The sequence below is a fragment of the Alosa alosa genome, chromosome 10 (genome assembly GCF_017589495.1).
Source record: "Alosa alosa isolate M-15738 ecotype Scorff River chromosome 10, AALO_Geno_1.1, whole genome shotgun sequence".
Lineage (NCBI taxonomy): Eukaryota > Metazoa > Chordata > Actinopteri > Clupeiformes > Clupeidae > Alosa > Alosa alosa.
This window is the reverse complement of record NC_063198.1, coordinates 4741826-4755364: the sequence shown is the minus strand read 5'-3', so window position 1 is coordinate 4755364 and position 13539 is coordinate 4741826. Positions and strand designations below refer to the sequence as shown.

At 42.0% G+C, this 13539-nt stretch overlaps 2 protein-coding genes across 4 annotated transcripts in view; one reads left to right on the top strand and one right to left on the bottom strand.

Annotated features, from left to right (window-relative positions):
* cacna2d2a (calcium channel, voltage-dependent, alpha 2/delta subunit 2a) overlaps positions 1-7022 on the top strand; it is a 207768-nt gene extending 200746 nt beyond the window's left edge. For all 3 annotated transcript variants that reach the window (XM_048254053.1, XM_048254052.1, XM_048254051.1), the window contains 11 exons: positions 685-783; positions 1294-1385; positions 1611-1655; positions 1894-1965; positions 2134-2286; positions 2913-2965; positions 4252-4307; positions 4686-4809; positions 5022-5131; positions 5623-5705; positions 6038-7022. In XM_048254053.1, coding sequence (XP_048110010.1) covers positions 685-783; positions 1294-1385; positions 1611-1655; positions 1894-1965; positions 2134-2286; positions 2913-2965; positions 4252-4307; positions 4686-4809; positions 5022-5131; positions 5623-5705; positions 6038-6160 — 1010 coding nt within the window. In that variant the 3' untranslated portion in view covers positions 6161-7022. The remainder of the gene's footprint in view (positions 1-684; positions 784-1293; positions 1386-1610; positions 1656-1893; positions 1966-2133; positions 2287-2912; positions 2966-4251; positions 4308-4685; positions 4810-5021; positions 5132-5622; positions 5706-6037) is intronic.
* A 3549-nt stretch (positions 7023-10571) lies between these two features.
* Positions 10572-12930, bottom strand: abhd14b (abhydrolase domain containing 14B). Its single transcript, XM_048254057.1, has 3 exons — positions 12540-12930; positions 11843-12084; positions 10572-11490 (listed from the first exon to the last, which is right to left on the bottom strand). The coding sequence occupies exons 1-3, from the start codon at positions 12754-12756 to the stop codon at positions 11311-11313; spliced, it is 639 nt and encodes a 212-aa protein (XP_048110014.1). The 5' UTR covers positions 12757-12930; the 3' UTR covers positions 10572-11310.
* Positions 12931-13539: the final 609 nt, after the last annotated feature.

Genomic DNA, 13539 nt, shown 5'->3' with positions numbered 1-13539 from the left:
AGACTTTCAACATTTCGAACATTTTTCAACCAATCAGACAATTGTATGGTAACAACTACCCATTGTTATAGTATTCTTGTACTGCATGTACTACGGCGGAGTGGTAGACAGCTGAAACCACCTGGCTGTGTACATGTGGAAAATGTTCTGCGAAGCCAAATGGGGGTTATTGTACCTGTCGCTGTAAGAGCAGCATCTGCTGCATGGCCAGGGCACCAGAGCACGTGGTGGATAAAACAGGGGGACAGCATGGCCCTTGGCCAGCATCAGAGCCCCCTGTGGCAGCCCACTCCTGTCTGCTGAAATGAACCAGTTGGTGGCTCCATGTGTGTTTGGGGGGGCCTGCGGCTGCTCGTAAGACAGAGGTACACATGCTGGGGCATTTGTTGAGAGAAAAAAATACAGACTCATTTGAATATACATGATCTGGATATGTATGCTTTTTAGTTATTTAATAATAAAATAAAATGATGGAATGGAAGGTTTAGCAGTACAGTGCAATGACAGACTCAATGTAACTTTGTATGTGAGGTGTACATATTTGACATCTAAAGGATTTTACATTAAGCATTAAATGATATATGATCATATGTTGTAAGTGAGTCTTGTTCTCTGTGGATTTGTAGTGGTCATGCAGGAGTGGTTGGTTTGGAATGTAATACATGTAGCTCTCCCGCCCTGCAGCCAACGACGAGTTCTTGGACCCAGAGAACGACACCATCGGCATCCTGGTCAGCACAGCGCTGGAGCTCTCTGTGGACTCCAGGACCATCAAGCCCGCAGGTGAGTCACTCAGCTGGAGTTTCTCTCTCTCTTTCTCTCTCTCTCTCTCACTCTCTGTGCTCTGAGGCTTTGCAATGGAGAGATGAGAGCTCCACCAGCTGTGACGGCAGTACAGCACACACACCCCACCACACACACACACACACACACACACACACACACACACACACACACACACACACACACACACACACACACACCCCACCAGCTCTAAATCAGGTCTCAAACTCAGATGTGTTGCCATCGGGGATGGAAAGATATCATCAGCTGTTCTACTGGGGGTTTCATCGCTGCAATAGCATTAAGTCCCTGACTTAATTGAACACTCAGAGCTGTGTAGAGTTTGGCAACCTAGGGCAGTCATGGGTCATTTCACATCAGATCTTACTGGGAACTGGAATACCAGACATTTGTCTAAAGAAAAGGGGAAAATGTTTCAGCATCTATATTTGTCCTGCCTTGTTTCTCTCATTGTCCTACCCTGTGGTGTGCTGTGGTGGAATGGTCTAGTGTTGGGCGTTAAGATGGACCTCGAAGCCTGGACTGACAAGTTTAAGATGCTCGCTACCAACCACACAGGAAACGGCCGGAGCTTCCCTTCGGTATGACTCACTACTTTAGACATGCATCTATCACACTACACACACACACACACACGCACACACGCACACACACACGAACACACATAAATATGTAGTAACTGTGTCCCCCCACTTCATAGTCTGCCATAACGGATAAACCTGCTTGTGTTTCGTTTGCTATAATTGATCTTAAATGACTCAATCAAATGGTTGTGAGTTACACTGTGGTGCTTCTGTTCCTGCTAGTGTGGATCGAATGGCTGTGAAATGGACTGTGAGGCCAACAGTGAAGTAAGACATAATATAAATGACATCATTGTTAATATTTAATTAATAATTGTTAATATATTGATATTGTTGTTATTATTATATTACTATTACTTAATATAGTGTTCAGTTAGTCGCTTTGGACAAATGAGTCTGCCATATACCATAACCATAGCATAACGTAGGCCACTGAAAATGTACTCAATGCTCAGCTGACCTCTGCTGTACGCCTCATGCTATGGCACTCTCGTTTTGCTTGCAGGACCTCCTATGCTACCTGATTGATGATGGTGGATTTCTGGTCATGTCTAATCAGAGAGACCACTGGAATAAGGTGATAAATCCAACACTTGAAAAGTCCTTTAGAGTCAGCGACAGCTACTCTGACCGTATTAGTAATGGCTTTGGTGGACCTCCAGACTGTGTTCATGTCAAAGAGTGTGGTCAAAGTGTGATTGCCGTGGTCAAAGCTGCTCATGTCTCCTCTGTTCTGGCCCTACAGATTGGTATGTTTTTCAGTGACGTTGACGCCTACCTGATGCACGCCTTGTACAACAACTCCTTCTACAACCGCAAGCAGTCCTATGACTACCAGTCTGTGTGCGCCCCGGTGCAAAACAGCAACACAGGGGCCGCCCCTCGAGGGGTGTTTGTGGTGAGCTACGACAGAGCTCTGCAGCATAATGGTGTCAGTGTTACCTTGCACCTTGCACTGCATCCTGGAGAGATTTGTAGAAATAACTGTTTGTATTTCAGATTCCAACTGATATTTTCAGATTTAACAAATAGTTTCACCTTCGGGTTATTGATATTAGCCTCTGCACTGACAGTGTTAAACTTTTCATCACCTAAGAAGCGGTAGGAGTTGATGGCAAAATAAGATTTTTTACAAATACAGTTTAGAATTTTACGTCATGTAAAGTCAACACTTATGTCATCCGTAACACTAATAACACCATAACACTACTGTCCTCTAGTCCTTTCCATTCATTTCATCATAGACATAAAGACATGTCTTTAAAAAGTTCTATGTTTTTTTGTTTTTTTTAAAAAGTGAGAAATTGGTGACAGCTCTGGTATGGGGCAAATTGGAAATTGGTGACAGCTGAAATATACAGTACAAATTTATACAAATTATTAAATTTAGACAAATTTAGCACCAGGCTTTGTGTGGGATTAGCAAGGCGGGTAATGACAGTTAGGAAGCCAGTTCTCCGCACCAGTGACTTTGCCATTCCTGTCTGCTGGCTTTATCAAACCTGATGCTTTTTCTTTGTTTAGCCAACCATCGCTGATTTCCTCAACTTGGCCTGGTGGACATCTGCAGCAGCGTGGTGAGACCCCGACTGCCCAACGACTCCTTTCATCATGCCATCTTTTCTTGTTCTTCCTTCAATGACTTAGTCAGCTCTTTGTCTACGCATTGAAAGACCTAAACCGCACAAATACCGAATGCTAAATGTAGAGCAGCTTAGCTGTATAAAGATCCAAATTTACGTCCATATACTGATGACACTTAGGGGGTGACTTCTTGTGAGTGATCCATAATGAATAAAGCCATAAAATAATTGTTTGCTTTTATTCACGTTTTATTAGGTTTTAAAAAATGCAAAAGGCAATCAAGAATATTGTTGAGTCCCAAGAGAATGTGAATATTACAAGCGGGGAACACTACAATAGCAGTGTTTGTGTTTATATTGTAGTTTGCAACATCTGATGTAAATAGTCATAGAGGACAAATGCAAATTGAGCACAGACCAAATCATCCAAATGTTCCGAACGGCATCATTTAAAGTGTCTGAATTCTTTTTTTCTCATTAACATTGTAATATGTTTGGAGGAGAGAACATCCATTTACTAGTGTCCATGCATCACCAATTCATTTAGCATATTTTTCTACTCAACATACGATACCTTTCTAGACTCAAGTAAGCAAGCTGATTACCTTCCTTTTAGCTTGCAGTATTAATTTATACACACATCATTTCTGTAATGAAAATTACTTTTGGATGGCTGGAATCAAATTGATGCATTTTCTATCTACATGTTGTACTGACAGGTATTGGTAGAAATGTCATTGTAATTTTATGTAAATCATTTAAAGTAAAAAAAAAATGAATGTAAAGATGATTTGATTTAGGATGAGGCATTAATAGATCATCTAGGGCATTTGTAGGGAGAAGGCAAAAGCTGTACTTTGAGCCACACAATGTATACAATATACAATATGATGATCAAATGTTCTAAAATACCATCTAAAATACTACTACACTTACCACGCATTTTAGTATGTTTCAATGTTCAAATCCCTTGAGTTTTCTTTGACATGCAACCCCATGCCTTAGCTATCCCAACCTGATCACCCTAGAGACAGGTCAGCAGGTGTTCAGAGTTAGTGGCGCTCTGGCAACTGGAGGGCTTTTGAGTGTGGAGCCCATGTCAGAGTGCTGACTGACACACTTTTGCAGTGCTACAGTACACTCTCAGGGTCCAGCTTCTGATGTGTGATGGATTGTGTGTGTGGGTGTGTGTCTGTGTGCGTGCATCGGTGCATGTGTGATGTGTGTGTATCTGACGCCTCTGTTGTGCCTCTGTGGTGTGTGTGTGTGTGTCCTGGCAGGTCTGTGCTGCAGCAGATGCTGTATGGTGTGGCCTACCGCAGCTGGTTTGTGACAGGTGAGCGTGTTCAGCTGAGGCCCTGTCTGCTCTGCTTTACTCTCTCTGGCATCTCCTGCTCTCCCACTAAACCAAAGGGACTCCACATCCACACCTCACTCTGTTGTTGGTGAGATTGGAGGTGGAGGAAGGTGTGAGACACAGAGAATGCATAGAGAAATGTGCTTTTCTCTGTTAGAAATCCTCTGTTCATATTTGTGTTAATGTCCACTGTAACAGAATTAGCAAATATACAGTACAGTATTGGTCAATTGTGGTTTCTCTACTGTTATCTTCTGTTCTCTCTCTGACACATTTTAGGTCATAAGTAAGATGTCTTCAAGTATGTGTGTGTGTGTGTGTGTGTGTTTGTGTGTGTTGACCGTGTATACATCACAGATTTGGTGGATGCGGATGGCATGGAGTTCAGAGAAACCAGCTGTGTCAAGATCCAGACTCAGTTCTACTTCACCAATGTCACCAGCTCTTACAACACCCTACAGGACTGCGGCAACTGCTCCCGGTACAGTTACTAATCAGTAATATCTGCACATACACACACACACTCCACCCCCACCACCAATAGAACAGACACACACACACGCACACACACACACACACACAGCACAAACACGTGATTAGGTTAACAATGCATGATAGACAAACATTCAAACTTCCCACACTGATAACATTCAGTACAACAGAAATATGAATGGAGGGAATGTCTGTGTCTAGGCTGTTTCATGCTAAACGGATAGAGAACACCAACCTGCTGTTTGTGGTGGCCGAAGTCATGCCTTGCAGCTCATGCGAGATTGAAAAGCTCTCTCAAGTGGAAGTCGACTGTATCCTTTTGACAGCAGTACACTCCCCAGAACTTCACAACAACTCTCACATAATGGTGCAAGGATTGTCTAACCGTATTGATTTTATTGTAGAGTGGGATACCGGCAAAAACCCTGTCATGGCACTGATTTTCTTACTGCATACTATAAATACATTACAGAAAAGTTAAACTGTTCTGAAAGTTGACATGTTTAAGACTCATGAGTCCTGTGTGCTATCAGAGCTTTGAGTAGCTTGCTTTTGTTTTCTTTGTGCATAAGGGTAGATGAGGCAAGGACCTTGCATCTCCAATAGGATTGCAAAACTCTGAGAATTTGAGGAAAGTTTCTGGAAATGTATTGGAAATGTTCTGCACCTTTGCAATCGTAATCTCTAGCAGATGCATGTGGTTTAATTAGTATGTTCTTCTGGGAATCAACTCCTCCTAGTTAAAATGTAACATAAACATACTGGCATGTCATGTAGGGTTCCTTAACCTCCCTGCCCCCAGTCAAAGAAGAGGATCCATGTAATGTCCTTGCTACAGCACGGTATCGAAAAGGCCCCAACAGCTGTTACGACTACAACATGGCGGTAAGTCCCAAATACTTAAGTGATACTTCTGATCATGGGGTCACAACTCTCTCATAGATGCACACACACAAATAGTAGCAGTATACACTAAAAATGTACATTAGGAAGATTTAAATGCATTTGTTAAAGATGGTCCCTCCGTTGCAGTGCAAGTACTAAAACAAAAATTCCAGCGTACATACACAGTCTTGGCTCTCTAGGTGGAAAACATTGTAGCTCCAGAATTGCTGATTGTACATTGAAATGAAACATACTGAATGCTGACTCTGGGCAAAGTCACACACACACATTCCCACTGTGACAAGCTGGTGTTTTGTGTTTGTGTGTTGCAGGAGAACTCGTCAGACTGTGGCCGAGGTCACTCGTTCAGCCCCTCCATAAGCACTCTTCTCTCGCTCCAGTTTTTCCTCCTTTCTATATGGGCCACTCCCCAGGCCCTGCCTCTATCTCTTTAACTCTTCCTCCCTCTCTTCCTCCTCCTGTCCTCCTTCTCCTTCGTCCCTTCTCTCCTGCATCACCTATACTCTTTTTTGTCTCTCTCTTTACTCTCCTTTCCTCTTCTGCGCTCTAGTCATAGATTATAAAGGGACTTCCTGTTGACCTAATTGGAAGCCCATCTCTGTGCTGCTGCTACGCCCACTTAGCTTCACAGGTTGTTGCCTAGTGACAGTCGCTGAGCTACGTGGTCTCCAGCCAATCGCCCTTCAGCTATGGAGGGAGTTGCCGTCTTATAGTGTTTCTCTATGTAAAATGTTGATATAGCAGTGGAAAGAAGTGGAAGATGTTAGCCAGCGGCAGGGGGACAAAATTGACACAGGAACACTTTCAGTCGCTGACCAGCTAAGAGAACGACAATGGAAAACGGATGTCTGCCGCCAATGGAACACTGTGTTTTAGATCATATGACTCTTGACCACAGAGGTCAAAGTTCATCCCGCGAATTCATTGCAGAGCCACAGAGGGCCATCTGTGTTCTGCTGCTTTTGCCTATCTTAAATGAAACGGGCTATGGAACACTCAGCCATCCACATGCATTGAAAAAAAGGAAGCTTAAAAAATGTGATGTTTTGTGTTTAAAACAGAAGGAAAAGCGAAAAACATATTGGTGTGAGTATTCTAAGCGCATCTCCATACTTAATGGGATAAAAGAAGAGTGTAGGTGTAAACAAAAAAACATCTTGTTTGTTCATGCACTGTATCTACTTCTTGCCAAAATGAGATAGACTTTTGTGGTGTGGTCTTATTTTTCTAGCCAAATTAGATGGAGATAAAAAAAAAAAATGATAGAAGGACTCATATTGGAGGGAAAACAGAAAATACAAGAAAAATAAATTGAAGGCATTTCTGAAGCATCTGAGGAATACAGCCTCATTCTTCTCTGTCTGGGATCTTGGATCGCGATGGCAACTTAGCCAGCACTGAACCCCCCCTGGACTTATGGAGGAGTGAGAACCAGCAGGGACCTTGCACGACGTGGAGACACCTCTCCACTCGCCATCCCTCTACTCCCCCTCCTCCCCTCCAGGGACGAGTTCACTTGGATACTGAGAGTTGAATAGACAGCTGGGAAAGGGAAAAAAAATACAATAAAAAAAAAAATAGCTAAAGCAGACATTTTTATTTTGCAATGCAAAATTCCTCTGGCTTGATACAATCAGCGATGTGTAGGATCATCATTCGTGGGCCTCGGGAGAAGCGCTGACAGCTCCTCTGGTGAACAGGAGGCACAGCTGATAACATTTCCCTCACGCTCCTCCTGCGCTGCCGCCGCCGCAGCCCACGACGACAGTAAACAAACACGGCACTTGCGCTTTTCTCATTTCCCACCGCTGCTGAGATTGTGTGTGTGTGTGTGTGTGTGTGTGTGTGTGTGCACGTGCGTGTAAGCAGATGTCCTTTCCAACGTACCTGCCATTCTCATCACCGCGCAGCAAGCCTCCAGCTGTGAGAACACTGCATCAGGCAGATGATAATGATGATAATGAATCACACAACAGTCTGAGGGGGAAATGTGAGAGTGTGTGTGTGTGTGGTGTATGGGGGTGTTAATAGTGCTGTGAGCTTATGTTGGGACCTTGACAGGGGGAGAGGGGAGAACATGGCAAACTGACGTCTCACTTTCTCCACTCCCCACTAAAAGGTTCCCTTCACTCATGGGGCTGTGAGGCCAGAGGAAAATTGTGTTATCTGAAAATGACTTTTATTAAACATAATGTTACATTTTGTTTTGTTCTGTTTTGTTCCAGTGCATATCTGCTATTCGTACACTTTGTATTCACAAGAGCTATTCTGACAGAGTTCAAACAGTAAAACAAAAAGTCCTTTAGTAGCAGAGTTCAAACAGTAAAACAAAAAGTCCTTTAGTAGGGGCATGTGTTAAGGCATTTTTTCAGATGTGCTCTTTTCCATCAGTGTTTTGTTTTTATATTTTTTGTTATAATTATTATTTTTGGACATCTTTTAAAAAAAACAATAATCACTCCTTTTTGTAGTGCCTTTATGCACTTGTGTTGAACAGCTTGGACTTTTCTGGAATGCGGTACAGCACCTCCATAGGCCGCAGTGAGAGCCTGTGGGGCGTTAATATCCCTTCTGAAGTCACGTCAAAGGCCTTACAGATTCCATAGCAGAGCAGTCTGAGAAGGAGAGAAGAGGGACTCAACCTCTCCCTCCTGTTTGGGTTAACAGACTGTAACTTTCCCTGTTATCCTTGAAGGACCTTTCCCATAGCGCCATTGGTCACAGGATGCCGTAGCCACAGTCTCTTTAGTATGGGGACTTCAGCTGAAGCGACAGGCCAACAATATGTCTACTAGCCCTTGCCTAAAGTGATGATGCCATCATCAGAAACAACTTAATGGCGGTTGTGCTATCCTCATCAAGCTCTTAATAGAGCTTTGAGGTCTTCTCTCATCATGCAGTAGCTATCTAGCAGCAGCATATTCGCAGGCCTTCTGAAGAAAAGGCCCATCATCTCTTTTGTTTTGTTTTTTCCAGGAGTTCAACTTAATCAGCCTTGGAGCATCAGTGTTCTCTTAGAGCTACCTAATTGCTGTAGACATTTTCTGCTAGGGATGTGTGACATGTATTTGTATTTTTTGTGCTTTCGTGTGTCTGCGGCTGAGTGTGTGCGTGCGCGTGTTGGTGAGGAAGCGTCTGACGGACGTGTGAACATGTGGATAGGTGGTTGTCTTTGTTGTGTCAATTCAATGTGATTAAAACAGTAGGGAAAGAGGGTGGTGTTTGCTGTCCTATATCCATGCAGATTCATTTGTCTCCTATGACGTGTGTGTGTGTGTGTGTGTGTTTATGTCTGGGTGGGTTGGATTTGGAAAGGGGCAGGGGTCTTGTTTTAAAAAAAAAATAATAATAATAATAATAATAATAATAAAGAACACCCAGTCATATCATTTGGGAGAAATTATTCTATCATCACAGCTGTGAAAAAAAGAATGTTTTCAATATTGATGTCTCAGTTTCTAAGTCCACCTCAGTAGGAAGCCTCCCTGTGTTTTCTAAAACTCGTCCTCTCCTGCAATCTCTTCCTTTCTCTCCTTCCCACCCAACTGTATTTCCTCATTCCCCTTATCTCTTTTGTGATGTATTGGATTACCCCTCACAAGGTTACCATGGACCATTGTCGTTGATGACCTCTGGTCATGTCCTGTTAAAAGAACCTATCCACATTAGCAACAAGTCTATTCTTACCTCTCATGTCTGGCATATATTGATGGGAGGCTATGAGGATTCACCTCCCATGTGCCAGGGGCTGTGACTGTTCCTTAGGCTTTCATATCTACTTTTCATAATCAATGGGGAGAGTCCTGACAACAGTAGACAATGTCTGCTGTCTCAGTGGCACCCAACAACCTGCTCCCCTGGCTAAGAAGCACCATACATATGTATTAGGCTGTTTGGTGTTCAAGTCACTGGTGAAAAGCTAAATTAAATGTCAACTAGATGTTCATGAGTGCAATAATCTCTGATGTCCCCATACCCACTTCACTTTCTGTCTTTGACTCTTTGAACATCCTCCCTTTAGTAAGACCTCTACTAGTAAGACTGAAGACTCTATGGTGGCCTTACAATTGGAGTGGTGTACATAGTCATTACCTTATTCTCCGACTGACATGGATTCTAATGCTTTGACTTGTTCACTTTAAGGTGTGGAACACATTTAGGTGGAGGAAGAGGAGAGCCTGGAATTGTGTGTGTGTGTATGTGTGCACGTATTTTTGTGTGCGTGTCCTTCTAAGGGGGAAAAAATAAAACAAGGGAGAGATTTCTTTTGGGCTCCATGGTCCAAATTTTTTTTTGTTTTTTTTTTTTTACATTTTGCCAAAAAAAAAGACAAGTTAAATGACAGGAATGGTCTTATGGGGGAGGGGGAAGAGAGCGCAGAGTGTTCATTGTCAGATTAATGGAGGGGATGGGGGGGTCGAACCCCCCCAACACTTTTGCCTGCCCCTCTCCACCCTGTTGCCTTGTCTATGTAGGTGCATTTCTGTGGGCAACACAACGTATGTATGTGATTCTGTAGTCCTTAGTCTGGTGCCCTGTGACCATGTCTGACAAATGTGTAAAAGAAAAAAATCGGTATAAAAGATAAGATTTCAACATTGTGAGACAAAAAAACAAATATAAACATACTATATATATATATAGGACTAAAGTACATCTGATAATAATCCTGAGTTTGAGGTCTGCTATCCAGTGGGAGTTTTTTCTGTTTGTGCATTGGTCAGTGTGTGGCCTCCTACGACAGATCCACATCGCTCCATTATTTTGTACAGAAGAAACTTTAAAAAAAAAAAAAAAAATGAGGGCAAAATTTGTAAAATATTGTGTCTGTGACTCCTTGTAAAATATTTTCAAATTGTTTATTACAGAGAATCAGTTATTAAATAATGTTCATATTTTTCACTTCAGCTCAGTGTGCAGTGTCCTTTTTCAAACATCCTATGAGTCATTTAATGTATGCACAGGACATGTTGAGAATATACAAACCACACTTAAAGACCTCCATAACATGAAGCTCTTTTTAAATGGCAGTGGATTCATAGTCTAGTCTGCAAAGTGCGAGCATTGCTCTTTAGTATCGTGTGGCATGTAAAGTATAACTTCTTAGTGTTTACGTCTTATCACAACAGAAGCAATGATTACACTGGTAATTACATAGAAATACAACACTCAACATATCCAAACATACAGCTAAAGTCTAAAAGTATGTTGTATAGTATTTGATTTCACTTTGACAACTTAAACAAATATATATATATATATATATATATACACACACACACAATTTTACGGGCATGCAGTACGGAATCTAAAAAATATGTGATTTTCTGACGTTATTTGGTCAGTTAGTCATAAGAGCGTTAATCAGATACAGTACACTTTCCAATACTATTTTGCCTAATGGAATTCCTGAAGTTGGGTATTTGGCAATTTAGTCATATGATAGTGTTAATTAGATACACTTTCCAATTCTATTGTACAGTAAATTAATCAAAATGAAGACCACTTTCTGTGTGTAGATTCATCCATGTTACCTGATTAGGGTTTTCTGTTCATCCTGACTGTTTCTGTTTGAGTTACTCTTTCATAATGTCTGCAGGAAGTCCAGCAGAGCCTTGTGCCATGTCTCTGGGTCGTCAAGGTAACAGGGATGCCCAGCTCCTTTCATCACTACAACTTTGTGATTGGGCAAGTGTCTGAGGTTGCTCATCGACAATTCCCCAAGCTGAGTGTCTTGGTCTCCATACACAATTAGAGTGGGTGTCTGACAGAGGGCAGAGGTATTGGAAATTAGATGCTCCAACCAAGCCATTCAGGTTATTGTTGACACAAGAAAAAACTTGCTTAAATTATTATACCACACTTGCAAGGCTACTAACTGCATTCACCTACAGCGTGTTGGCTGTGATTCCTTTGGCTTAACTTTTCTAGGACTAAATTTGTGAAGGTACTTGCTTGTGCTTGTGAAAGTAATTCTGCATAGTTTCCCCTTCAAACAGAATTGAATACCTGATACTACCAAAAACAACAGCAGATTATTTTTCTATATGAGTTACACAGCCTTGCTCCCAAGGGATGCCATGAACATAAAGATACCACAATATAAGCCCACGTACCTGGACACTGGCATACTCCTGGGCATTGAACTTGTCAGTGCAGATAGGTGCAATGGGCACATAGGCCCTGAGCAGGGGGGCATGCTGGAAGAGGAAAGGCAGGGAGTACATGCCACTGAGGGAGGGGCTCACCACCACCACTGGGCCCAGACCAAGACCCTCACACACCTGCTTCAAGAAGGATCCTGGGGCCACCTCTCCAACAGTTGCTGGGGCCACTGCAGCTTTCGATTGCCCTAGGCCTATGGAGAAGACACAAAGGACCCTGCCAATGTTAACATGATGATTTTTTTTGTTTGGGTGGAGTGCAGTAAGAGTAACATTAGTTTATATGACACATTTCAAATCTAGACAAATATCTTGTCTACACTGTTTTGAAAACGCAAGGCAATAATCTCCTCTTATGTGTGCGCATGTACGCAGAAAGCGTGTTCATAAATTCACCTTCTCTCGTGGGAGATTACTTAAAAGCGTATCCGTGTTGACAGAATTCTAAAAGTAACGTTAATAAAGTCAAAATCCAGATATTGTCTTGTTTCCTCCTCTCAGTAACAGAAAGTTCCAGTTGCTACAAGTTTGAGCTGAGTCCTCTCTTTAGGCTATACCTAAATTAAACACTAAGGCCAACAACCTCGTGAAAAGGCAAACAGGAAATTCTGGGGATTCCCATTTTTGCAACAGGGTACAAACACACTACCTGGCAGATCAATAGCCACAGCTCGACAGCCAGCCTTTGCCAATGTCTCAAGGGTGCCGATATTGAGCCAGTTCTCGGAGGAGAAGCGGATACCATGCAACAGGAGCACAGAGAGGCGAGGCTCTCCCGTTCCTGGTTCACCCTGTCGGTAGAACAGCGGAGTCCCACCGCAAATGTCCACAGTCATTGTACCCTCTGAGAGTTTCACTGTAGACATCTTCCAGTATAGTAATGATGCAAACAGAAAGTATCTTGCTCTTGCAACTGTATCATCAACTGTACCGACAAAATAGTTTGAAAACGGGTGGCGCGCGATCTGTTACTGTAACCAAATGTAGCCTACTCAACAACAACCATTATCTTGAGACCATTGGATTGAAGTTCATTCTTTTTTTTTTGTCACAGGAAGTTTACATTTTTTTAAAAGAATTTTACTGACCTCTAACGGCTGACTAAAAATTTTACATGTACGGTGGCCCTGAAGTTAACATGCATGAAGGCATTTCAAATTCTTGAGGGAAAAAAACAGTCCCTCTACAGAAAGAAAGTAGCCTACTTAGTTTGTCATATGGGACATTCTACCAGAAACATACATTTATATACAGTATATATAGAAATACATTTATAAAAATAAATTAATATTATTATATTGAGTCATAGAGGCCATCTTAAACTATGATGAACACCTATTGTGCCATCTCAGTTTTTATTCTTGAATAAAATGCATTTTTGAAAATAACTATTAGAAACTAATAGGCTATTTGTCAGGCCCTGTCATGCACCATGGCAGGTATATAGGGCTGTTACACATGTGATATGACTGTCAGTCAATTTAATGGCCATTGCTCTGCCTGTGAACATGCTAGAATCAAAAGTGTTTACATATAAGCAGGGATTTTAGCGACCTTCAGACATGTTTTAGATATACAACAATTCCATTATTAGGATATTTCAGCATTTTGGTCAATTGAGGTCACAGCCTTTGAGTAGTAACTTTAAA

What these genes read in the sequence shown, in the direction of transcription:
- abhd14b (XM_048254057.1), bottom strand. Translation starts at nt 12,756, where the DNA reads ATGTCTACAGTGAAACTCTCAGAGGGTACAATGACTGTGGACATTTGC. An exon ending in TGTGGCTATTGATCTGCCAG is followed by an intron (nt 12,085 to 12,539) that starts GTAGTGTGTTTG and finishes TCTTCTCCATAG; the next exon opens with GCCTAGGGCAATCGAAAGCT. An exon ending in AGGAGTATGCCAGTGTCCAG is followed by an intron (nt 11,491 to 11,842) that starts GTACGTGGGCTT and finishes GCCCTCTGTCAG; the next exon opens with ACACCCACTCTAATTGTGTA.